This window comes from Ambystoma mexicanum, chromosome 1q, assembly GCF_040938575.1.
Source record: "Ambystoma mexicanum isolate Mex_15411 chromosome 1q, UKY_AmexF1_1, whole genome shotgun sequence".
NCBI lineage: Eukaryota > Metazoa > Chordata > Amphibia > Caudata > Ambystomatidae > Ambystoma > Ambystoma mexicanum.
In genome coordinates this window covers 1,477,933,152-1,477,959,345 of record NC_090922.1, presented here as the reverse complement: position 1 = coordinate 1,477,959,345, position 26,194 = coordinate 1,477,933,152, and the positions used below count along the sequence as shown (strand labels likewise).

The 26,194-nt window shown below is 48.8% G+C and overlaps 1 protein-coding gene across 1 annotated transcript in view; it reads left to right on the top strand.

Annotated features, from left to right (window-relative positions):
- PRDX1 (peroxiredoxin 1) overlaps positions 1 to 26,194 on the top strand; it is a 56,097-nt gene that overhangs the window by 10,578 nt on the left and 19,325 nt on the right. The window contains exons 2-4 of the mRNA XM_069642379.1: positions 17,001 to 17,118; positions 21,918 to 22,071; positions 25,570 to 25,692. Of these exons, the coding sequence (XP_069498480.1) occupies positions 17,013 to 17,118; positions 21,918 to 22,071; positions 25,570 to 25,692 (383 nt within the window). The 5' untranslated portion in view covers positions 17,001 to 17,012. The remainder of the gene's footprint in view (positions 1 to 17,000; positions 17,119 to 21,917; positions 22,072 to 25,569; positions 25,693 to 26,194) is intronic.

The window sequence follows — 26,194 nt, the reverse complement described above, 5'->3', positions numbered from 1 at the left end:
CACCGACGCCGCGGTCATTTGAAAAGTGTTGGACGAACTCCAAAAGGGGTTCGTTTGTTGCCATAACCCGAATTCTTCCTGTGACCTATTGGGTGCCGCCTGGATAAGAGTTGGGTGTTGCTGCTCATCTGTACCAGCCACTGTGTAGGGCATGGCAAGTACCAGAACTGGTTTGAAGGCCAGATGCCCTTTACTTTTGTCTATGGTGGGAATGGGTGTAGGTCCCACCTGCTATGTAGGCTTGTGTTGCAACACCATGCACGGTGCATGGGTGTGAATTTATTGTTGCAGGGTGGCGTTCAGCAGCCTATAGCCTTACAGGCTCCAGTGTGAAGAATCCGTACACTTTTGAGCAGGAGGAGCGTTTTATCCGTGCTGCTAGTAGTCTGGATGGTCCTGCCGGTGGTAGTGTGGTGGTAGTGTGCCGGCTACTACCATGTCGACCCTCCTGAGCAGCCAATAGTTTTCCAGTTATACACCTAGTGGGCCATAGTTCAATTAATGGCGGCACCGGTCATTGCAAATGTATGACTTGAGCTCTTTTGACTAATGTGCCAAGGATGGGTGCTCTTGGATGCATACCTTTGTGAAATGGTGACTACAAGCGCATGCGTTTGTCGCACAGGTTTTTTTGAGAACTTGCTAAAACCGGAGGAACAGGCAATGCCCATACTTTCCAATGTTTTTTTCTTTAAAAGTGCTCTTTAAAATGTTTGTTTAGTGCCATAGCCACAACATAAGACTTAACACATCACACATGCATATAAAATACATGCATATAAAATAAAAAATTTAAAATTCAAAGGAAGAAAAGTAATAGAGTAAAGAAAAAAGAACCAGGAACAAAATGATCTCTTAAACGAAATGCATCAAAGTACAATATGTAACCAACTGGAAAAATCATAAAGCGTTTAAGTGAGATACCCTGATTTGTTGGTATCTGTCATTCCAACCAAATTCAAGTCTCTCAGAAGGTTGACAACTTCAGCTGTTAGAAAGATTTCATGTCCTGAGGCAAGTCTGTCCCAGAAACACCCCAGTTTAAGAAGCGAACATCCTGCAGGAATCTGTGCAGTCTCTCAATTCTTGAGTCCATGTTCCTGTACATTCTGACAGCAGATGTTTAATTGCCTGCCGCTCTAAATCATCACATTTATTACACATTTAGATGTCTCTCCTATAGAGAATTTCCAAAGTCAGAAGATTTAGCCTAAATCTCATTAAATCCATTCTCATGGATCGGGTGATTTCTCCATCTACAATTCTACATAGATGGAAAAGACCTTGGTTTATCAGTCGGTAAGCGATCGTATTTTAGCTTGCCTCATATTTTTTTCATGGATTCTTTTACTTTATTTGGGTTCTGAACCAACATTTCATTAGTACAGTCAGACTGACTTAAAAGTTAATTAGACTTTGTTCTTAAGCTATTCAAAAAACGGTTGTCTGAGCTATACATTAATACGCCCAGATCCTTGCATTGAGGATGAAGTATTAACCTATATGTAGACATCCATCTCCACTCCCAACCATCCCAACAGAAGTGAGACCCAGCTTATACCTGACCAAGGCTATAGGGACACAATTGGGAAGGTTCAGCGTGCTCTTCCTGAGTTTTGCTTCCATTTTGAAGATTAAGGATTAATGTCCAAACCAAACGGAATAATCGGTACAACCTTACAGACATAAGACTTTACAGGCATGATGGAGAACTTGCAATAAAGTATAAAGATATTCAAGTTTATTATTTTTGTTCTATAGGAGCAGGTGCTTTTTACTAGGACTGGGCTGGCTCTTATCTGTGAGCCTAAATAAGTTATTTTACAATCGGAATAGTCCAAGTATTCATTTGCCAGCTGAAGATTTAACAAATAACTAACTTGGCAGTAATGGTGAGGCAGTGACTGGAAGGTTTGGTGGTTGAATGTAGTGCAGAGGTCAAGCAAGAGGGCAGATTGGCCAGTTTATCGGAAGTCATCCATCTGGTTTCTCAGGTCCTGTAGAGCGTATTATGTGCCGTAACCCGAGCAAAAGTCAGATTGTGGTGGACTAAGGATATTATGCTTCTCGCGATAATCTTGCATTTGGAGATGTGCGGCATGGCCCAAGATTTTTAGTAGGAAAAGGACCGTAGTGGTGATGGCAGGGTCAAATGATTTTGTTTTGGCAAGGGGAGAGCTCATGCTGCTTTGAGTCTGGCAGGGACTGAGCAAGAAGTGAAGGAACAGTGATGGTGTGGGATGTTTTTATCCACGCATACAAGCCCTACCATAAAACTGTGCAGCACTGGCATGGAAAACATCATGATGGCCAGAACTCCCCAGAGAGTGCACAGGGAAAACGAAGAATAGGCTGCCACCCATTTTTGCCTATGTTGTGAGCACAGGAGGGCACTGCCTAAAACAACCATTGGGCTACACACACAGTAGCCTGAAACCATTGGGAATGGCAATGCTGATTGCCAAAAAGCAACTCAGAACTGTGGGGAATTCATTTTCTTTATCCCAAAAATGGTTGCATTACCAGTACTCTCCACTATCAGAAAGCCAGCGTTTTAAAACAACCAGACTTTTGTGTAAAACTGAACAAATGAAACAAAACCAGACCAAGGAAAGACTTGCTAAGAGGTGGAAGAATGTAAAACCATATTCTGAAATGACTTGAAGGAAGTCATTATTTAATGTATAGGTACAAATTGTCAGTTTGATTTGAATGTAGAAAACTGGGAACAAAAAGTGACATTTAGCTGAAACCTGGCTTAGTGAAACTGGATTCTGCCTGACCACTACCCCCGACAGGAGAAACCTGTTCAGCCACTCTTCCCAGGCCTAGCTGCATCCTGCTGCCCCTTGCCAAAAGGAGTTGTCACCTCTCTGATTAGATTAGGGGTGGAGCACCTGGGAACTGGAAGGAACAGAACAATGCAACTCCCTTGACTCAGGCAAATGTTATATTGGGGGCGTCGTAAAGTGGCTTCCTCTTAGGGGAAACTGGGAGGGGCAGTGCCTCTGCTAGCAGCTGAGCTTGGGGGAAGTGGATAAACCAGTTATTCCACCCTGTGATGTGGGAAGCCACACCCCTTTTTGACCAGGGCATAATTTTAAAAAGATATATAATTCTGACAAGTCCGTTCTATGAGTTATCTAAGTAATCATTATTTTTGTGATTTGTCTGTGAACATTTTGAGAGGCGTTAGGACCCTGTGGTGTATTCTGGGGGGTTGCTAGCGGAAAATAGGGTCTCACTCCAAATGTCTGCATGTTAAAAATCTGACACCATCAATTAATGTCCATACTCCTTGCGCACATGTGTGTAATTTTGGGTAAATGTCCGATATTGCAAAACCAGTTAAAAAGCGCAAAATGTCATTTTTGAATGCAAGCCCCCAGGAAGATCAGAGGCGGACAAGCATGGACCATAAGGAATATATAATGTGCACATGTAATTTCAACAAATTGTATATCTGCGAAGGATGTATTTGAATCAAATATAGATTTGTGGGCAAACTGACCAGGGGAGGTTCCTCTGACCCATAACAGACCTCATCATGATGACAATCCATTTCCTTCCCCCAATCATGGGAGAGGGGAGAATTGGGCCAATGACAAGTGGAGAGGGGCAGGCTTAGCTAGGCCCAGGCACACATCCATTTTAAAAACACATAAAAAGAGACTGCTGGGACAGGTAGAGACATTCAATTCCATTTGCTGCGGAGCGTGCTGACCGACGACTTCACATCCAGATATCCAACACTTAGACTTCCAAGCTAAACAGACTACAGAACTTTGAACCAAGAAGGCCCACTGCAAGCAAAAGTATTTGTCAGCAGGCCTCAAAATCATTTGCAAACTATTCCACAGCCGGGCGAGCTGTCTGAATTCTTTTGCCAAGAGCAATTGCCAGAGGGAGAACCAGAGACCCAGACCGCTGTGAGCAGAACCGGTGCCTGATTGACCCGCCGTATCCAGAGGCTAGACCAGCAGGGCAGAGCTGACCCAGACCGCTGTGAGCAGAACCAGTGACCCAGATTGCTGTGAAGTGCCGAGACCAGAACCGGAGTCCAGTCCAAAACCTGACCAGATCCGTGGCGAGGCCCATTCCTGCACAAAATATATTGAGTACCTAGCAGAACTGTGCAGAACCAATCTTAGTTAAAATAATCAATTCCAAACTATTTTAACCTAAGTAGAACTGCCTCCTAGAAATCATGTCATCTGTCATTTTTAAAGCTACATAACTGTAACCTGTCAATTCTGCAGCTGCAAGCTGTCACCTGTCATTTTGAGTTTACTTTAAATCCGAAAAACTACCTTTATTTAATCGTCCGTATCTCTGGAACCGTTTGGGCTAGGAACAAAATTTCCAACAGGCCTGGAACCGACTTCCTACTCCTTATACTTTTCCCGCAATCACGATTAACGCACTCGCGAAATTTACCGCGATTTGCGATTTTGGCTCAATTTCTCCACTTGTCAAAATAGCAGCTCCATTCTTTCTTTTGTTAAAATCCGTTTGCAACTTGGTAATAACTCATAGAGCATTGCTAAAGTGAGCCTGAACTAATACAAACACGCATCTCCCACTCACCCTGAATCTCTAGAGGGAATTAAAATCAGTTGGCATATTTTCCCATCCATTGCCATCACATTTAAAAAGCATTTTGGCCCTGTGTTTCAAACTCCTACCTGTCTCCTCTAAGCTTGCTGGGGGGGGAACTGAATTTCGTATTGTATTTGATTGCATTCCTGAGAACTGTGTGCTCCTCTTTCCATCTCCTTCCATTTCTTACATTGCATAGGGGAGGGGGGTGAATTGCCAGAGAAAGTGATTATCTTATCTTTTGCTAAAATCATATCAAGTATTTCTGTACCGCATTTTATTCTTCATTGCTTTTCCCTTGAAATCATAAAAAAGTATTTTTGCTACTTTATCCATCCTATACTAACTCCTCATTGATTGTAAAGAAGTGTGCTAGTGCCAGATTACCCATTGTTGATCAACATCATATGTCTAAGTGTACTATCAGATATTAATTTATTATAAAGTGTGATACATATATATTTAAATTCTCAAACCTTTTCATTTGCAAAACAAACCTACTTCTTGGCTCAGTGGGGTCAGGAGGATTCTAAGAGGGGGTGTTATACAAGGGTGGTCATCCAGAGTACTGGACTAGACATAAAAATACATTAATAAGGGTTTTCCTCAGCATCGCAGACTAGGCATTGACTTGGCTGTAGTGTTGATTGAATATCGCTTACAGGTGGTGATGGACAGGAGGGCCTCTGCACAGCCCTTGACAGGGTCTGGGCAGATGTCCCCTTTGCATTGTGATGGTTTGAGTCTTGATCACGCAGGCATCTTCCGTGACTGGGTGAGAAGGGTGGGGGGGGCAAGTGGAGGGGTGGTGGCAAATGGTTACATAGTTGGTGCTTGGAGCGAGGCGTATTTCTTTTGAATTTACCCAGGCATGAGCAGATTTTGTTTTGTTTGAGGGTGTCTTGTATGATCCCACATTAAGTTTCCTGTCGAAGGTAGCAGGGGGGTGGTTTGGTATTTGAGTGTGCGTGGTATGGTGAATGGCTCACAGGAGTTGGATGTAGCCTTGGAGATTGTCGTTGGACAGTGGCTTTGGCTTCTTGGATGGCAAGATTATGTTCTTGCAGATGGAGAGGAAGCGAGCTTTGAGTGGTAGGGTGTTCATTCCGCCTCGATGTGCTTTTCTGCAGATGGCCTGAAGGTCCTGGGAGAACCAGGCATTTTTGTAGGAGGGTTTGGCTTTGTGCAGTTTTAAAGGGGCGAGTTTGTTTACAGCTTGTGTGATGGTGTACTTATCGCGAGTGAGATGGGGTTGGGAGTAACATGGAGGCGGTCAATGAAATGAAATATTTTATTTATATCGCGCTCGTACACAAGTGTTTCAGAGCGCGACCAGGCAAAAAGGAAGAGAAAAAACAGAAAAACAGTGATATTACTAGGCCCAGTGACATTTAAGGAAGCGCAAGTGCATGGGAAAGGAAAATGGGGGGTGAGGGGGGGGGGGGGGAGTGCGAAGCAGTGGAGAGAAAAACAAATGGAATAAATAATAAAGGGCTTTAAACCATGGTAGTGCAGCCAGCAAGTGGCAGGTGAAAGTTAGTCAGAAAGGTAGATCTGATAAGTGCAGATGAAACGTGGGAGGGGTACTGTATGGGTACAGATACAGAACCCTAGTGCAGATGGTGGCCTGGAGGCAGTGCAGGAGGGTGTCTGGGTAAGCAGATACATGGGTACATGGGCCCGAAAGAACAGAGGGTGGCCAGGTGCACAATGCCTTGAGAAGACCGATCAACAGGGGAGAAGGGGGGCAGAGGCAAAGTGGATCGTCGGAAGCGAAGATGTTTTTCCTCAAGTTTCAAGGTGGCCGGGAGGCTGTTCCAAAGGAAGGCACCAGCCGAAGACCAGGATCTACCCCAGCTCGTTTTTTTGGAAAATGACTAACCTGGAAGGAGTTAGAAGTAGAGGAGCGAAGGGCTCGAGAGGGGAGGTATTTACGGAGGGATAGTTGGAGGTATATTGGTGAACACTGGGGCTAGGGCAATGGGCGCATTGCTGAACTGTTTGGTAGTAGGGATGGCAAAGGTGGCGATGTGATGGTCAAACCAAGGGCAGGCAGTGTTGGATGGAATGGAGGTGTTGTAGTAATGGTGCCGAGCCAGTCAAGTGTGTGACCAAGCATGTGGGATGGCCCAGGTATGCGTTGAATGCATCCCAGGCTGTTTAAGGCTTTTGAGAGGCAGCATGCGTCTCTGTCAAAGGATGTCTGCAGCCTAAATTAAGGTCACCCATGAGAAGTTGGAGCATGCTTAAGGTCTGAGTTGAGAAGTTGCAGGATGTAGTCTACAAATGAGGATGGGTCCTGGCGGGTGGTATGTGATGTGGAGGGAGTTGGTGATGGTGGCGGAGAGGGCATGTTTGGTAGTGATCACGGGTAGGTGGAGGGTTAGGGATGAGCACTCTGATGGATAGTGACACCTCTGTTGGCTGGGGAAGTCACTACGGAGGATTAAGTATCCTGGCGGGATGGCGTTAGAGCAGGCTGGGCTGGCGGCTGCATGAAGCCAGGTTTGTGATTACAAGGATGTAGAGGTGATGAGATCCTGTACAGCCGGTGCGCGTGCTGTGACTCATCTACCAACTCATCTAGCATCGATGGTGCAATGAGGGTGGTAGGACAGGTAGAGGCGGAACTGGAGATGGGTGTGCCGCGGGCTCGAGGTAGGGAAGGTGTGGTTGAAGGGATGGGCGTGCCACTGGCTTGAGGTAGTTAAGGTGTGGTTGAAGGGGAGTGACGTTGCAGACCGAGGTAGTTTCAGTGGGCATGTGGGAGGGAGTGCTACTGCAGTGTTCGGAGGTACCCTTTCCTGGTGGAACGGGGAAGTACACCGGAAGTGTTGCGTGTATGGACGCAGGCAGTCCGATCTGGTGCTGCCTAGGCACTGGGTCGGCGTTGGGTTGTTTGGTGGTGAGTGCGGTGGTGGTGAGGCATGTGGTGCAGGTATGCAGAGGGATTGAGTTGAGGGAAGGAAGCTGGAACTAGATGGATGTGACTACTGGGAGATGAGTAGCTAAGAAGCATGTTGCTGGAGGAAGTGTAGTGGTTACCATCTCTAGATCGTTAGACGGGCATCACAGGCCTTTTGCAGGGGACTGGCTTCGCCTGCCTCCTCATGATGGCTGCTGTTTGGGGGCGGAGTGGGCAGCCTCCTGCATTGCCAAAGGATGGATATTGCTCCCTGGCCAGTACTTTGCTCTGGAATATATCGTGCAGGCAGCATGGTAGAAGGGCGTGCATATCAGTCCAGCAGCTGGGACATATTCCTCCAAGTGGCCCACCCTGGAGATGGCTTCCATTTGTTCCAAAAAACGCCTGGGATTAGACTAATGGTATGGTCCTGAGTCGAAGGAGCTTGAGTAAACCATAATTGTAGGGGAGTCTGACGCTCTTAGACTTCCGCAGGGGATTTCCTGGTGGCTTTCTCTCCCGCCTGAATCTAAGCCTCGTTTTATAAAACTGGATTCCTAGAAGTGTGTGCCAAGTTACTTCCAACTATTCAACAGATTGTGATCCGTATACCCCGACCGCCCCCCCCCCTAGCCCGCCCCACACAACCTCTCCCTAAAGTCATTTGTATTCTGTATTCGGGCATGGTCTTGGCCATGACGTCTGAGCACTGCACCACAGTCGCGAATTGTGCAAATGTGATTTTACATCACCTCTTTCCACCCGACGACACTTTCAGAGGCATCAGTTTGCTGTGCTTCGTGTTTACACATTGAACTAAACTGTGTAGCTTTTTAGGGAACCTGTGGGTAGAAGGGTCGCTTGCGCAGGTCTCCACGGGAGCAGGTGCCCGCCCGATGGGCTTCGCCTCCAGGCGCCTGGGTTCGCATTTCTCTGGCTGCCTCTGGACTTGCGCAGAGGGGTTCACTCTGAGCCGAGTTGGGGGGGGGATTAACGCTGCGAGCCAAGGATGCCGGCGTGATTGAATTGGTTGAGGGGCAAAACAGCCATGGGTCATTTTTATTTTTCTCGCGTTTGTGGCGGGAGATGGGGAGTGTGGTGAAATCCAGGCTGGCACTGTGTGCACTGCACGTTGGCACAGGTTCCCAGAAGCGTCGGCTGCTCCCACACGTTGACACGCGCCTGCGTTTGCCCTGTGGGGCGTCTTGGACTTGCACGAGTGCAGACACAAGCTTTTCCTAAGTTCTTTGTTAGGGCTGTGTCTGAATGGACCGCTTGGGTGTGGATGCAGACGCTCTGGTGGACGCAGGGCCTCCTGTGCCCAACTTCAAGTAACTTGGTGGCAGGAGTTAACCTGTTGGTTGGGTTTGACCCTCCACGGAAAATGTGCTGGTTTGTGTGACCCGTTTAAAAGTGCGTTTATTTACCTGTTTCTATGTTGGTTTCCAGCCAGCTGGGCCAGCCACACACATTCATTCCATCGTCTCCCATGTCTAGCGCGCCTCTACAAAGGGTTTCTAGGCGCAACAAGACAAGGGAGGGAAGTCGGAGGGAGGACAAGCCAAACTATCTTTTCAGATCGTGCAAGTGCAACAATTCGAACTGCAGGAGGGGGGGGTGGGCAAGAAGTGCCAGGGGGAGGAAGGGCGGAAATGTAATCTGGGCCGCATTGCTCGAAGTGCAGCGCGTCTCTGGTTTAGTGCAAGGAGGCAGTGAACTGTGGGGTTACAGCCCCCGTGCGCGTTAGGCCCGGAGGCAGTGTAGGGGAGACTGATCATGGGGTCTGGCATTCAGTTGGTGCATGAGAGTAAGGTTAGTAGGGGCGGGAGAGGGAGAAGGTCTTCCGGAACTTCGGGAGCTCTGGTTCAAGTTTGAGAGGCAGGGAGGCCATTCTGGAGGGAGGCCCCTGCAGAGAGATCTACCCCCCCCAATTCTCTGCCTGGAGAAGCGTCTGCTTCTCAGGGAGTTGGGAGATGGGCTCGAGCAGTGGTGGAAATGGAAAAAATGTGGTGGGGGATCCCACAAGTGCGGGTGGGAAGGAGTTGGGGGAAGAGGGGGCGTGGTCTAGAGGCGGCGGGGTTGGTAGTGGCCATCCGATCAGATAAATACTTTAAAAAAAAAGTGCCCACAAAGGCAACATTGCCTTTTACCACCGGCCAGGGCTTCCGGCAGGCTCCGAAATTTCAATCTGAGGCGGGGCCCTGTGGGGCCCACTAATCTCCCTCGCCACTACAAGAAAAGGATTTTTTTTTTTCCTGAAGCTCTCGCTCGTGTGCGAAAGCTTCAGGCTCCAGAAAAAAAATGCCTTTCAGCCATAATGGTGGCGCCGCACCTGCGAGGCATCCCTTTAAGCAGGAGATCCCTTTAAGCAGGAGATGCCTGTGGGCCGGTGCCACCATTGTGGAGAGAAACGTGAGGCCGCTGGAAGCTGAGGCCGTTTTCCTGAAGACAAACTGAGTTTCAGTCTTCAGGAAAACTGCCTCAGCGGCCTCACCCCTTCAGCCTTAATGGCTACGCTGCGCTCCCCAGCTGCCGAGGGGAAGCGCCACCATTAAGGCTGAATAGGCGAGGCGCTTTCCCCTGCCAGGCAACCCAATAGAAAATAAATGCAGAGATCAACACCCTCGCCCCTGGGGAGAGGGTGTTGATCACTACAAAAGGCTGCCTGACAGGGGTGCCAGTAGCCCATTGAGCCGGGGCTCTTCAGGGGGGCGTGGCCTAATGGGCCAGCAGGACGCCTGCAGTTAGGCCAGGCCCCCTTGATGAACCCTGGCTCATTTTGTTGTGCCAAAAAAAAAAACGCCTGCGAGGGCAGCATTGCCTTTTACGCGGCACTGGTGTGTAAAGCACAATGCTCGCTACATGTACAACAGATTCCTTTCAGTTGTACATGTAGTGAGCATTGTGCATTACACATCAGTGCCAGAGCTGCGGTAAACGGCAAATGCTGCCGTCGCGGACACTTTTTTTCTTTCTTTTTTCCAGCGCGGTTCATGGGCTTGGGCCTTGACTCTGGCCGGATCCCGAGATCCGGCTACACATCTGGTGCCGGATCTCGGATCTGCCGAGAGCTGGCCCAATGACCAGCACTGAGCTCGAGGGCTTCGCTCCTTTCCCGGCCCTCAAACCCTACCACAATTTCCTACTCCCCACCCCCCACTCCTCCTAAATATAAATCTCAGCATCTCTAGTGCATTGGGTTGCTTTTTCTTTCTGCACACTTTTTTTACATTTTTTTTTGCTTTCAATGTTTAAAATCCATATTGAGACCTGGTGCTAAAGAGGCGTGGGGTGAGGGCCTAAGGAAGGTGCAGGCTCAGGCTGCCTTATAGGGCACTACGCCCATTACCCAAACAAAAAGGCTTGGTGGGCCAGTTTTTTTTGGGTCAAATTGGGGAACTTCACTATGCGGTTAATAGGTTTGACCAGTTTTGTGGAATAAATATTGTTTAAAATGTACAGTTTCACATTTTACCTTCAAACAGCGTCGGACTGACTCCCCACGACGTGCGGAGACCAGTTAATGCCCCAGTCCTACCCTGCCTTGCAACACTAACTTGGCTCGGGAAGCTGCCTTATGCCAGTGAATGCAGCCCATGCGCCAAGCTCTACTTGACTGGTGCCCCCGCCCAGGGTGTTAATAGAAATGAGTGCTGTATTTGTATTTTTTTGTAGAGCGCTCCTGGCCCGGAGGCAGCTGTGCGCATGTCTTGAAGCTCTTAAAGCAGTACAGTTACACGCGTGTATCATTAAATTACAAATTAAATGGGTTACAACAAGAGTAGGCAGGACACAGTATTGAGTGCAAACCATAAACAAAAGGGCGTAGCCGCACTAGTGAGAGGCATGAGAATGCTGACTGTCGATCAAGTTCATGCAGTCAGAGTGTAGATTTTCTCTTGAAAATAGGGAAGGAGGGTTCAAACCTAATGGACAGCGGAAGCGTGTTCCATAGCTTTGCCGCCTGGACATAAAGGCTGGATCCCCCTGAATTCTTTAGCTTGAATCTAGGGATGGCCATAGTGTGGACTTGGGCCGATCTCAGGTGCCTTGTTGTGGTGTGTGGCAGAAGTCTGTTGAAGTGGTATGCAGGGGCGAGATTGGCTCTGGCTTTGTTTTGAGGGCAATTCTGTGCAAAAGTTAGCCAATTAAGGTTGCGTCTTGAGTCAGATGTGTAACTTCTTCGGGATGTTGAGGGCGGCCCTGATGGCGTTATTCTGTGTCGCTTGTAGTTAATGTTTCTGAGGATAGTCCCTAGAGAGTTGCAATGATCAATTTTTGACATAACTAGCGTTCTGGCCAGGGTGATGCGGTTGGGTGTCGTAAGGAATGGCCCACACGCAGTGATTAGCGTGCCGGTATGGGCAGATGCTGCTGCCACGGCCTTAGTCTGAAGCATAATGTATCATCTAGGTAAATGCCAAGATATTGGAGGCTGTGATGGTATTGCCATCCATAATGAAGGATTTGAATGAAGGGTCAAGTTTGTTCAGTCTGGAGTGGGAACAGAGTATTAGTATCGGTTTTCTCATCGTTTAAACAGTCCATGGTGTGCCATCCAGGTTTGGATTACTGGGTAGATTCTATTAAGGGCTTTTGTGTCTGCAGTGTGGTCTCCTGTGATGGGGAATAAGTATCTGGGTGTCATCTGTGTAGTTGGTATACGAGACACCCCTGCAATCAAGAATATCGAAAAGGCTGAAAGACATTATAGAGCGTAGGGGAGACCTGATCCTTGAGGGACCCCACAGAGTACTGGAGAAGGTTCAGCAGAGGCTGAAGGCGAGAAAACTCTCATGGTTCTGTTGGCGAGGAAAGACCTGATCCAAGAGGTAGCAGAGTCTGAGGTGTGCTGCTGTTTTTAGGTGTTGGCACAGTATTTGATGGTTGACAAGATTGAAGGCCGCCGATTGGTCGAGCAGTAGTAGGAGTGCTAGTTTGACCTTGTAACCGGAATACAAGATATAAAACACCAGGGCAATCAAGGCAGTTTCCGTGCCATGTCTGGGGCGGAAGCTAGATTGCGTAAGGCCCAGGAGGTTATTAGTTTCTAGATGTGCTTGAATTTGTAAATGGGCAGCGCAGTCCATAATTTTTAGTAGAAAGGGCACTGTCGTTATGGGTCTGTAATTGGAAGTTTTGCTGGGGTTGAGTGGGTTTTTTGATGAGTGGAATGACCCAAGCATCTTTTTAAATTGTCGGGCCCCCTACCTGTTTTAAAGGAGGCATTGATGAGGTTGTAATGAAAGGTGCGAGGCCATACATAGCCGCTTTAATGCCTGGAGCGGGGCAGGCGTCGCCTTTGTCAATTGGACGGTTTTAGCTTCCTAATGTTTACCACTTCCCAGGTGTCTAAATGTGAGAAGCTGAATGGTTTGATTGAAGATTCGGGACCGCTATTGTTGGGGGTGGGTATCTTGTGATCAGGGTCAGTCAGCAGGTATATTGTTTAATTTTGGTTTGGAGCATCAATATTTTATCCAGGAGAGCCTTCTGGATGTTAGTACACCATGTGGCATCTGTGATAAAATTGTCGGTAGGGGCGTTGGGGGATTCAAGTTAATCTTGAACAATTTTGTTTTCGATTCTGCTAGCGTGATGCGTTCATAGTAATTTTTTTAGCTTGAATGATAGCTTCTTTGTAGTTGCAGGAAGCTGTGGTCAGCGTAGTTTTGTTATTAGGTGTTTGGCAGTTTTTCCAACGTACTTCTGCATTTCTTTTGGTTTTGCACAGTTCTCTCAAATGGGGTATGTACCAGGAATTTAGGTTGGAACGTGGTTTAGATTCACGTAGGTTTACAGTGTTATCTGGTGAAAACACAATTTGTCCAATACCCCTCCTGCCTGGTTCTCGTATTTAAAAGTAGCTGTCATTTTTTATGGGTCTTTTGTTTGCATGCTGGATACTGATTTGCTGGTAGTGCCTCTCAACCTGTGCACCTGTGCATTGGTTAGATGTATAAATAACCAAAAATCAGAAAATGCTATTGTAGACCCTGGCACCTTACATGGTTGGTATCTAGCAGCACTCCAGACTTTGTGCATGGGTATCATTCCTGCAAGGCACACACTTGCCAGTATGCCTCCAAATAACGGGCCTGGTAAGGCCAGATTGTTGCTCTGCGATACCCTCCATCCCCCCAATCATGCTGTTGCTGCAACGGCTGCGGTGTCTCTACAACACACTTCTTCGAGTTCAGCTGTAATTTCATTAACCTTTGTACTGCGAGGGGCCATTTTGTAGTTGGCAGTATACAATGTTTGGCTTGCACTATGCTATTGTGTAGCGCCACCTCCCTTTCTTGGAGTCTTCTTTGTATGTGCTGGAAATCAAAGCCTTATTAGTAATTTCAGTGAATATTTGTAGTGGCATGGCACAATGAACGCTGAGTGTAGTACTATAGAGGGAACGAGATGTCCACACAAATGCCAGGGGTGGCAAGATCCATGACATTTGACCTCGCTGGAAGTGAGCTTGCATGGCTTTTGTGCAGGGTGACTTGGGACGTGACCACCTCAAGGACCCTCTTGTTCCTACCTCTCTGCCCACTGATCTGCGGTCCCTCATTGGGTGTTGCGTCTTTGGCTCCTGACCTTCCGCAAGACTATCGTATCTACGTTCCTGCCTTTCATGTCCCGCTTTCCTTGCATTAAAATGTCCACCTGATGTACTCTTCTAGTACTCTTCTCTTCCACAGCTCACCACATTAGCCTCATCACCTGCCCGGATTAACCTTTGCATTAGTCCAGTCTCTTACTCGGCTGAAACGCCGGTTTTGGCCCTGCTGGTACTCTTGCTACTGGGCGAGCCACCGTCTCGGCGTTTTTTAATCTTGCTCGGCGAGGTGCCCCTCTTTGCTTCCCCTTCGCGCTCTTCCACGTCCACAAAGCCTTCCTGCTGGCGTTCAATCCATTCCTTCCCTTTCTACTGTATGGGCTTGTCAACCTCCACTCTATCCCAACAGTGTTTCTCGCTACTCCCTCCTTTACACTCCTTCTGTTCTCAGTCCCTAACGCGTCCCCGTTCTCCTTATGCTTCTCTCATGCTCCACTGGTCCCCCACATGTTGCACCCCCACATGTTGCAATACTGCACTCCACCGCCTAACCACAGCAGGTTCCCCTCTGCCCACCCCACCTTGCCTCCTTCCTGCTCTATACTGTACTCCATTGTTTATACTGGCCCCGGTCGCTAAGATAAATGGGTCAGGAAGCCTTGCCCCAATACTTATCTGCCCCCAATTTTATAGGGTTATCAGATTGCCCCACCGACTCTTGCAGGTGTCTAGTAAAACATGTATCCTTCAATAAATACCCAAAAAATAGTAAAAAAAACCTTATTAATAAAATCAAATAGTTAGGCGATGGGCTATTATAGTTTCATCATGGGTGTTTTTGCTACGAGTGGGTGTAAACATCTATGTCTGGTAGAAGCTTGACACTGGGATGCCCATGTGTGTAATATCTATGGTTGGGGTTCTAGCTTTGCCGGGCAGCTAAAGATTAGTTACCAGAGCCGTGGGGGAGGAGGTTCATAACCACACCAACTGGTGTAACCTCTGCCGGTACATTCCTACGTGATGCACTTCTCACAGCTGCACTTGTGTGGAATACTAGTGATGAGTGCTTGCTGGTGATAGTAATTGATACATCTGAGCAGTGAACGCAAAGGCACGCTGTTGTGCCATGCCGGTGGCTCACGAGTATTGCCGTAGTGGTCCTGAGACAGCTAGATCCTGTGGTACAAGCCAAACTGGGTAGCTCCATGGTTCGTAATGCGAGTGTGATTCCTCAGCCCAGTAAAAGGCTCTGGTTTATCAGGACGACCCATCCTTCTCAAGTGGAACTTAAGAAACAGGACCAATTCTTGCAAAGCGTATTGAGGATTCTTGAGGCAGGGCCGGCGCATTGAGGATTCTTGAGGCAGGGCCGGCGTGATGAGGTCGAGTCGACCTTTGGTAGAATGCAACTTCTGGGTGGCTTCCCATGAGTACTTGGGCCATAGGTTGTGTGGCAGGGGTGGGTAGCCTAAGTAAGACCAGGTTTCTAAGGTTCACGGTGGTAGACTGCAAAATGATCTACAGACTTCATAATATTCCACCAGCTCTAGAACTACCAGACCAGGGGAAACGTTCATCAACTATGTAAAGGGGGGGTGTGTTTCGTTGATGTGAACAGGAGGTTGAAAGGATCCAGGCAATGGCATCCTGTGCTGGTACACTTGGATCACAGATGCCAGTTATATGTTCTAAGTGAGGTTTGGGTGAACAGGTCTGGAGGATAGTGGGTTTTGATGGGGGCCCGGGGGTGGGGGGACTGGGTGTACTGGGTCTGGTAAGAGGTCTGTTAGTATGCGCAGTGGGATTGTTCTGGGAAGCTTAGGGAATTCCTGGGTACCAGGAGGGAGCGGGGGCGAGTGGGTGGACAGGTTTCCAGTGTACTAGAGAGCCCCTCTAACTTTGAGTTGGTGGGTGACAGGCTGCCTCAGCCCTGATGGCCGGGGTGCAAGGGTGGTAAGGAAGCCGCAAGCCGTTTTAGTGGAGTGCGACATCTGCGCTAGCTGCGTGCGGGAAGCTCTCTTATGTGGTGTGCTATTTATTGGGGGGCAATTGGGGGAGGGGGGAGGTCTGAGAGCAGAACAGCAACTTATTTTGGAGAAAGGCAAGCTTATGGCCGATCCCTGTGGATAAGTAGTGGCACCGGGCAGTAACTGGATTCAAAATTAGACCTACTGCTATTGGACACTAGTTCAAAATGGCAGACCAGTGGTACTTTCCCTGATGGAAAAGAAGCGGGAAGTGGCGCAAAACGTAGCCAGCTTCAGATAAGCCAATATTCACCAATACAGAACTACAGCAGTACTAGGATACAAAATTAACCATCCCTTACCGGAAAGTTGCATCATGCTGGAGCGCCTGGAAAAACTGGTGATGGAGGTGCCCTTTGCCTGAGCCTGTAGCCAACTGCTCTGGGGCTCTGTGCACTGACTCCACCATTCTGAGGGTGGGCATCTGAGGGTAGGGGCAGGAAGAGAAACTAAAGGAGGGAAGACCCTCCCCCCCCCCCCCTCCAAAAAGCGCTTTGGGATGAAAAATGCTAGGCTGAGAACTGCTGCACAGGGGGGGTTGCAGCCCTTTGGGACTGGCTACAGTTCGTTTTCCTTGTGTCCTAGACCTAGCTGGTAGGATGAGATTTAATCGATGAGGTTTGTGCTGTGGCAAATGTCGCGTGAGGCCACCACTCTAAGGTCCCAGGAAAATGGTTGTCGGCAGACTGCATATATTGCCTTCTACTGCTGGCTTCCCATCTTGTAGGTGGCTGAGGTACAAAGCACGTGTTCAAGGGTGTTTGGTAGTTGTATTTTCTTTGTGCTGAGGCCGCAGCTTTGCAGAGTTATGCTTCGATGGTGGGTGGCCAGATGGAAGCTGCACAAACGTTTCCATGGGGGGTTGGGCGCATTCTGCTGCAGAACCTTTATGTCCTTTCTTTCATTTCAGCCCATAATCAGAATGTCGGCAGGCAACGCACAGATTGGGAAACTGGCCCCTGAATTCCAGGCCACTGCTGTCATGCCTGATGGGCAGTTCAAAGAAATCAAGCTTTCGGACTACAGAGGTAAGCGCAGCCGCAGGGCACCAATCATTATCTTATCGTAGGGACTTATTGATTGTCTAAAGTAAACTTTGTAAGAAGCTTTTTGAGCCAGTGTTGGACCTTGCTGAGTGAGCATTGCTTCTAGTTGATGGGAGACTGGGGGCTGGAAGCCTGATGCAGAAGTACTGATCCCTTCCCTCCCCATTGGTTTTCATGCAATGTCCTTTGTAGTATGCAGGGGTCCAAGAGGACCCACTTGTTCGGAGTGCTCACTGCAGTCCAGTGCCTTATTTCTGTCTTGGCTCAGTTTAAGCAGGATGAAGGGGGTGGCCCCCTGTACTTTTGCTGACCTCCCTGCCATGAGTCTCTGGGAGTCAGTCATTAAGACTCTAGGAAATGTGGGCATGGGGGAGGGTTCCTAAAAGTCCTCCCTGCTAGTCATGTGGCTAGCCTGCTAGCTGACTTCCTTTCTCCAACATGGCTGCCACCCGGTGTCGCCATTCTGAAGTTAAGCAACCTTTACACATACGACTCCCTCCTCCGACTTTACAGCACTTGAGATTCGATAGCTGCATGATTTAAACCGTCATTGAACTCGTCTGCAACTGCCATGGTGTCATTTTCACTAGACCACATGATGTAAACTTTCTATGGTGTATTTCCCTTAGATTCTGCCACCATATACTCGTAGAACCGAGTTGGGCCTTGGCTGCTCTGCTACCCCACCTTGGAGAACTGGGTAGACTTGCCAGAAACCCTGCTCAGTGATCTGGATATACCTGGGCCCCCCTGTCCCACATAGAATGTATGTAGAGTCCGTGTAAGGAAGTGTAACGTCCTGCTGTCTCGTTACTGTTGGGCCTTTCTGAAGTGTGGCTACAGAATGTGAGGGGGGGAGGCGGTGCGGGTGAGACGGATAACCTGCAGTACGAGTTTATTACCTAAAGTGGGCAGTCTTGATGCGTGGTGCTGAAGCTGAAACACCTGCTTGGACATCCTTGCCTAAATGATTGGGTTATCTGTTCCCCATCTATGAGAACTTGCATGTACTCTTCTCTGGCACCCGTACTTCAAAGGGTTCTGGGTACTGTTGCAGGTAAACTGGATTAGGCAAATTTCTCAAATCTGCTGTTTGTTTTATTTTTCTATTGCAGAGCCACGACAAATCTGCTCCTTTGCCAACAGGAGGTCTTTGAGATTTCCCACTGCCCCTGCTGGAAGTAGCACTTTGTTCTGTAGTGAACTATGGACCTAGAACTTTATAGCAACTTTCTGATCTCCATTTTTATGGTGGCTACGCTGCAGGAAATATTTAATAGGCCTCTTAACTGATAAGGGGCCTTTTGCTGGAGTGTACACCTTTGAGGAGGTGGGGCTAAGCAACCATTTTAGTTTGCCTCCCTGGGTCTAAAGGTGGCATTAATCTGAAGATAACGGTGGACTTTAGTTTTACCTTTCCTGACTTGCATTCCTACATTAGCAAGATTTGCCAAATGGAAAGGGTGGTCCTTCCATCTTTGGAGGATTGTGCATTGGACTCGACCGCCCCGTTACAGAATGCAGCATCTCGTGTGTGCAGTGGTAGCCACCGCGCTGTCGATGGACGATTAGCTGAAGAGTAGCTCGTGGTGGATGGTTGCTTGTCTGAGCTGAATGTGTGGCGACTGACTCCAGTTTTAGCCAGGCTCGTGATCATGAGATGTGGTTGCAGGTCTACCTTCAGGGTTTGCAGATGCACCCGGGTATGAAGTGGGGAGCTGATGACTCATTGGACCATGGACCTTTTCTAGAGCAAGTCCTCTAAAGGTCACCCCTTCCTTGTCACGGGTAGCGACTGGGACCCAGTATTGGATCTGATTGAGGTAGCGTTGCAAACCAGAGGGCAAATAACCAACCCTGACATGTCTGACGCTGCTGTTGGGTTGGTGGCTGGTGTGTCGCTATGGGTGATGCCCAGCTGTACCTCCCCTGCAACTAAGCTCCCCGCAAGTAACAGCGCCTCGATGCCCAAGGGCTGTCTGTGCGCTATACAAATGTAAAAAATAAACGCTTCAGGATTTTATCAGATCTTACTAGCAAGCGGTTACGCTCAGGCCGGCCCCATCCCACAACTTGACCGTACTCGCGGCTGTAGCAATCGGGCACGCTTGCCGTAGTTTAGACCTCTTGCCTAGTTAGCCTTGACTAGTCTCTGATTTGTCCTCTGTATAGTTTTGGTTTTATTTGTTAAGCGCACAACAGCCCAGAGGCATCGTGGCGCTGGTTACAGCAAGAGAAAACAGACACATACATGCATGATAACATTAGCGTTGTGTAGTTGTCTGGCAGTGAGTGGTAGTGTTTTAGTTGGTTTTGAGATTTTTTTTCTGTGGGCGAGCTTTCTGCTCTTAGAGCAGTGTGTTTATTCCAAGTCTCGGCGCTATGTAACGCAATCCTAAGCCTCCCGCTGTAGCCTTGTTGATTCGTGGTACGGTGAGTTGGTTAGTGTAACAGTCTTGTGGGTCTGGTTGCAGAGGGTCTGTGGAGAGTGTCAGAGGAGGCGGCGCTGTGCGATGGAGGCATTTGTGAGTTGTAGTAAGAATCTTACTGAAGGTGATACGTGCTTTGACAGGGAGCCAGTGAACGGATTGTCTTGCTTGTGAGATGCTTAAGGCTGCTCTCAGTGCATTATTTTGGGTGGCCTGAAGTGTCGGTTTAGTTTTTTTTTTAGAGGTGGCAGCTACGAGAGCGTTCCAGTAGTGAAGTTTTGCGCTTATGGTGGCTCTTGGAATTGAGAGACCGTTTTCTTTGGTTAAGAATGGTTTGATGGCGTTAATTTGGTGCTTAATGCAGGGGCGGATACACTTGCACTGTTTTTACTTTATTTAGTGGCCTTCCTTTTTAACCTTTAAATATTAGGGCTCAGTACCCCAGCACCTTTGGCAGATATTCAATTGATCTGTATGGCTGCCTTAGGCTCTTTCCGCGGTGTACTCGGGATTCGTGCAACGTAAAATGAATGGCGGCGAGCGTTTCTGCATCGTCGACCTGGCCAGAAGTTGGGGGTGCGGAAGGGTGGTCTTGGGCCTCCTCCAGTGATTTACCTCTATAGTCACGACAGACGTGTTTGACGAGGAGGGGCGGATGTGTGCTGTTTGTTATACTGGACGTTGGTGTACAAATCTATTAGCCGGTCAGATAGCACAGCGAGTAGAGCCTGCCGGCGCAGGTTCGAATCCTGAGGTCGATAAATGAGCATGCAATGCATGAGGGTTCGTAGCGCTATATATAAAAATGCACATTTATTATCATTAGAATGTTCTCAAATGGCACAGTATCTCTCTGGCACCTGCACTTAGTAGCGTCCTTGGCATGGCCGAAAACTTTCCCATGTTCTGTGTCGTTTGCCTGCAACTTGGCACAGTAGCCTCTTTGATATGGCAATGCTCACCAACTCTGTGGTGGTTGGCCAGCCATGGCACAGGAGCATCCATGGCCTTACTGTTCTCGTCCTGATCTAGTGCCATGTGGTAAGTGGGCATGTTGACTTTCGAGCATGGCATTGCAGGTCATTCACCATGCCTAGTGCCACGTGTAATGTCCTAAGCTTGCGAATTAGCCAAATGTGTGCACATCAGTTTTCCCAGCACCTTAAAGACACAGCATCTTCACCGGGATCCTCCCCAGCACCCACTTTATTCTCCACTTGTGCAGGCACCTCACCAGAGCAGTGGGTGCCTTGCCAGACTCGCCCAGGGCCATCATCGGCTACAGCATTGTCCTTCAGCTGCACTCATGGGAGCAACACAGGCCTCCCTGGACCACTTCCAGGTCAGATTGCTCAAGGAGCAATTAACCAGGTGTGTGAAACAAAGGGTTCATTGTGCGGACTTAGATAGTAATGTGCATGGAACGTGTGGTGCAGCTGCACCCTCCCCTCACACTTCAGAGGGCTGTTGGGTCTTCGCAGCTGTACAGGGCATGCACCTTATACAGCTGTTGCCACAGCAGCATAACACTAGCGTTGGAACCTGGGCAGCAAGGCCTCCAACCTGTCATACATTTTAATGCAAGAGCATGAGATTGGAAATGGATGTTTGAGGTGGTGAAATGAGGGTGGCTTTTGAAAACCATGTGCGAAGGGCACACTGGTATGTACTAGATTTATATAGCGCCTTTATTCAATTTTATATGGCCTCAACACGCTTGTGGTGGGGAACGCCCTCTGGGTATGGGAGTCCCAGGTATGGGAGCAGTGTCAGAAGGATTAGCATGCAGTGTGCATTTGAGGTGGGCTGGCCGAGCTCCAGTAAGCTACCCATGACGGTCGAGCATGTGGCAGGGTGCTGAGGTGGGCGGGAGAGAGTCTGTGTCCAGCGTGACTGTATGTTGTCGTAGGTCGTCTCTGCATTCTGATGCATGCGGGTGGGTAACTGTACCTGCAGCAGATGTCCACCATTGTGTGCGAATGCATACCTTGAGGCTCAGATGGAGCTTCGTCTTTGGTGTAGCTGTAACCCATCAAAGTGCAAAAGATTGGCCACCCCTATAAACTCCAAGCGCTGAACATGCTTGGCAGTCATTGGTCCCCGGCACACCAGGTGGGATTTAGATTAGTTTACAGCATGGGTCACCCTCTGATGTCTTGTGTAGCCTATTGAAATAAGTGGCTTGGTAAGTATGTCAAAGATGGCAACATTTTTGCAATTGGCCTTTATGAAGGTTCCTAGACGTTGATGCCTGTGTTTGTGGAGTCGCTCTGCGGCCTGATCATCGGCTGGTGCCTGTGGTGGGCCTCTGGTGGTGCTTGGTCTCACTGGTCCTTTTCATGTTTCCTACAGGAAAGTACCTGGTCTTCTTCTTCTACCCCTTGGACTTCACCTTTGTCTGCCCCACGGAGATCATAGCGTTCAGTGACCGCGCAGAGGAGTTCAAGAAGATCAACTGCGAGGTGATAGGCGCCTCTGTGGACTCGCACTTCTGTCACCTGGCCTGGTAAGCCCACCCTGTCCATCGTGCTCTGAATCCGGGCTCGCCTGGTGGGGATTTCTAGATGCCTTGGTGTTGCTGGCCTGCTCGGGCTTGGTCTGTGAGTTCTAATCTCCTTCGTTGTGTTGCGCCTTGATCGTCCTATCCTTTAGATTCTGGAAAGGAGGCTGCCCATCAACCACCGATCCCTTACTGTGGATTGGGCGGGGCTTGCAAGTTGAGGAGCAGAACCGTGTACCTAGAGACCCATAGATTTGAAGAATCCGCCTCCATCATGTTTGGGTGTTGTGGATTCCTTCTAGTATCGGATGCAATCTTCCAAGGTGTTCCATCATTTCTATTTGCTATTCACCTTTTGTCCCAAATGGCAAGTTCTTAAGAGGTGTTTGCATTGATCAAGGAAACTAATTCAACTGCAACAGTATGGGCCGGAGCAGCCCCTACCAGTCCCCCAGCATCACTTGCCTTGGACTCCCATTCCAGGACTAGCCCAACCTGGTCCTCTGTCCACCGCTCATCCTCCCTCTTCTCCTGGCACTTGCCGCCTTGGCCCATCCAGCACCACTCCTTCTATCCCCACCTTGTCGAGCACTTGCACGGTAGGTTTGTCGCGAGGCCAATATAGCAGTAGCGATTCCCATGCCCCCCTCCCCGCCCATCTCTTGTGGCGCCTGGAACACTTGCGCATATGCGCTATACAAATGTCCAATAAAATAAATTAAACATGTGTATCCCTTTCTCTTCCTTGGCCCAGACTAGGGGTGCACGTCCCTCAACCCAGGCCATGGATGTATCCACGGGAGCCAACCCCTTCACCCAATCCTCCCGGCCAGGTGGGTAGGAAGGGGCGCTACACATTAAAAAACAGGAGATTGGCTACACACAGAGCCCTTACCCGATTCCTCCATGATCCACCCAACTGGGATCCATGAAATTCCTTAACACACTGATCTTCAACCTTATTCACCCTCCCCTCCCCCGCCCCCCTGCACTGCAGGAAGCCCACGGTCCATCTTCAACCGGTTTTACTAGTGTTAATGCGGGCCAACAAATTGTCACCATCTTAATGTCCATTGTTGGTTATCCTTAATCTATGTCCACTTGTGTATTGTCCCCGGTGACTATACAACATGGTCCGAATGTCCCTCAACTCGCCCCATTGTATGAAGCTCAGTCCCCTCAAATCTGATGTCTTACTGTCCATTCTTTTGTGATCAAAGGCATTTTTGCTCCTGTGTTTGAAAAATAAATCTATTGCCATTGTTCATGGTGAAGACCATTTGGTGTACATATAAGCACATAAGCATACCTGGAGGTAGGCTCACCTCACCATATAACCACTTCAGCGAACCTATTTACATCTATTACCCAATTGAAATTGGCACTCCACTTTAAGACTGCATCAACTTGGCTTGGATTTGAACCAGCAACACGCAGGACCCAAGAGCGCCCAACCTGTGGAGTGATCTTACCGGTTTACAATACACCGATACTTGGCCAGATCCCTACTGCACAAAATAACTTTATGGAAGAGCAGGCAATGGGCTACAATGTGTCTTCACAGGAGACCACGTAGTGCTTCCGTACATTGCGTCAAGGATCACAGTATCCCCTGGTGACCAAGCTTCACCAACGCTGTGGTTGCTGTGGCTTGAATTTGGCTGCCTAATAGCATCTCCGACTAATGTTGAATTCTCAGTGGTGGTGGCTGCCCACTTTCGACAAACCACCTTCGGAGAAGCAGTGCTCTAAACATGCCTGATCAGTTGGCATTCTGGTGAAGGTATATTTTGCAGCCCAGGTGTTGGCTAGTATTTCCTTGCTGGAATTTGTTGCTCCTCTGGGATAGGCTCAGATCTCTGCAACCGCGCTGAACACACCAAATATATTCGGACCCCTTGTGACTCCCAAACCTATTAGCTATGCCAAATATATGTATTGCGTGAAATAACCAAAGGCAGGTGAAGAGTTGTACTATAGTGAGCCCAAACGCTACTCCTTACTGGAGTAATTAATCCTTGGTTCCTAGCAGGCAGCAGACGTGGAACCTCCTCAGGGCATTAGATTATCACATGGGTCCTTTGTGCAGTGACCTCTGGTGGCGACATGGGACATCTCTTTGCCCCTCCCATAGAGGTGTTGCCGCAGCCTTCTCCTTTTTTTACAATATTGGCAGCTGTAGATCGCAGACCCCTGGTCTGTCTCATGTCCTTTTCCACCTTCTTTGACGAGCACTTTTGTCATTTCCATGTTGGTGCATGTTGCCCCATCCTTTTGCCCTTGTCAGTTTAGGGGGGTTGTAAAGTTCCGTTGCTTGATCTTTCATGTGTGGTTTCCAGCGCCTTCACTCTATCTTCAACCTTGTCTAGCTGGCTAAATTCCTCTGGAACGCCTTACATTCTGAGAATATATCCAAAATATGCTTTTCATAGCCATCTAAAATGTCAGCATTCTTTGGGCGCGACCTTCTACTCAAGCGCTGGAGGGATTGGATGCTACTACTTCTCAATGTGCTCGTTCACTAGGTTGACTTGCTCTAGCTAAGTCAGTATCTTTGCTACTCGCTCCTTGTAAAGATTACTGATTTCCCCCCCCTCCCCCAACCCCTGCCTTTAGCAGCCCACACTTCTGAGATTTTTGAGGGCCTGTGCCGGAGTTGGTTTTTAGGGCCTGTGCCGGAGTTGGTTTTGAGGGCCTGTGCCGGAGTTGCTCTTGATCAGTTAGACACCATTTCTGTTACTTCTGCCACAGTCCACCCTCCAGATAGAGGTTGTAAGGAAGTGGGAGGGGTGCAGGCAGGGAAGGTGTGCATACTAGGTGCACATTGCCGCCTCTGGCTTCCCTGCAAGGTCAGGGGAGCTTGTGCAGCCTGCTACCCCACGGCTGCTCAGCATATTTTCCCAGCTGCTGCCACGCAAGTCCCAGGGATTCACTCGCTGCAGCCAGAGGAAGCGCTACTCCGTTTCTCCTGTTAAGCCTTCCAATGCTCTGTTGCACCTGGCGATTGCGCCTCTTGGCGGTAGTGATTTGCTATATTGGGGAGTCTTGCCAACAAACCTCAGGTCTTATCTCTGCCTCACGTCATTCTAACACTGGTGCATTGTGTCCCAGGGGTGGTGGTGGGGTGGGGGGTGTGTGCTGGTAACCAAGTGGCCCTGGAAATGGGGCTCCTAGTTTTGCACTACATAAACCTTGGTACGCAGTTGGTGTAGTTTAGACTTAACACTTCCTGATCACACCCTTCTCTACCTTTTCATGCCTTTCTTCAGTCTTACCTGGTCTCTGTTAAGCACATTGCCTGCAGTGTCAGGACTTGTGTTAAATATTCATCCTGTCCCCGCTACCTTGTTTTGATACTGGGCTTGGTGAGGATAAGGGCTTAGATCCTCTTGTCCATAACCACCGGGGTTGGGAAGGAGTTTTAATAAACTGTGGAAAATGTATTTGTTTTTGGAGGGGTGTAGAGTCTCACTTTCTCATAAATCGCCTTCTCTTACCATTCAGGACCAACAGCCCGCGGAAGGAAGGTGGGCTGGGCCGCATGAACATCCCACTGGTGGCTGACACCAAGCGCACCATCTCAACAGATTATGGTGTCTTGAAGGAGGATGAAGGCATCGCATTCCGGTAAGGCACACTAGGCCCGAAATTGAGGCGCCTATTTTACACACTGGCTGTGATGCTTGAAGTGCCTTCCTCTCTCCCTGTCTGTGGGATTGCCACCAAGGGGCTAAAGTGCTGTGATCTGTCTGCCTCTTCCTAACAACTGTTGCTCCAATGTTGGGTTGTGCTACATTTTTGGGTAACCTTCCAAGTAGGTTAGTCTGCTTCAGACAAACTGGAGTGGGTAGGGGTGGAGTTCAGTGTATCTGTAGGTTGTACTAGGAATCGTTGTTTAAATCTGCAGGACCTCCCGGCAATGGCCATTCCCAGCAGGAGCTGCAGCCTCTGATGCAGAGTCCAGTCCTAGTTTTGCTGCATGGATCGGACTAGGCACCACCATGCGGCAACCTGCGCACCCACCTGATGGAATGTCTGGGCTTTCAGTCGGGCACCGGCGGCTTCGCCAAAGTTATGGCGGTCTTTGCAGATGCTGCTTTGATGGCAATTGACTAGGAAGGTCTTGATT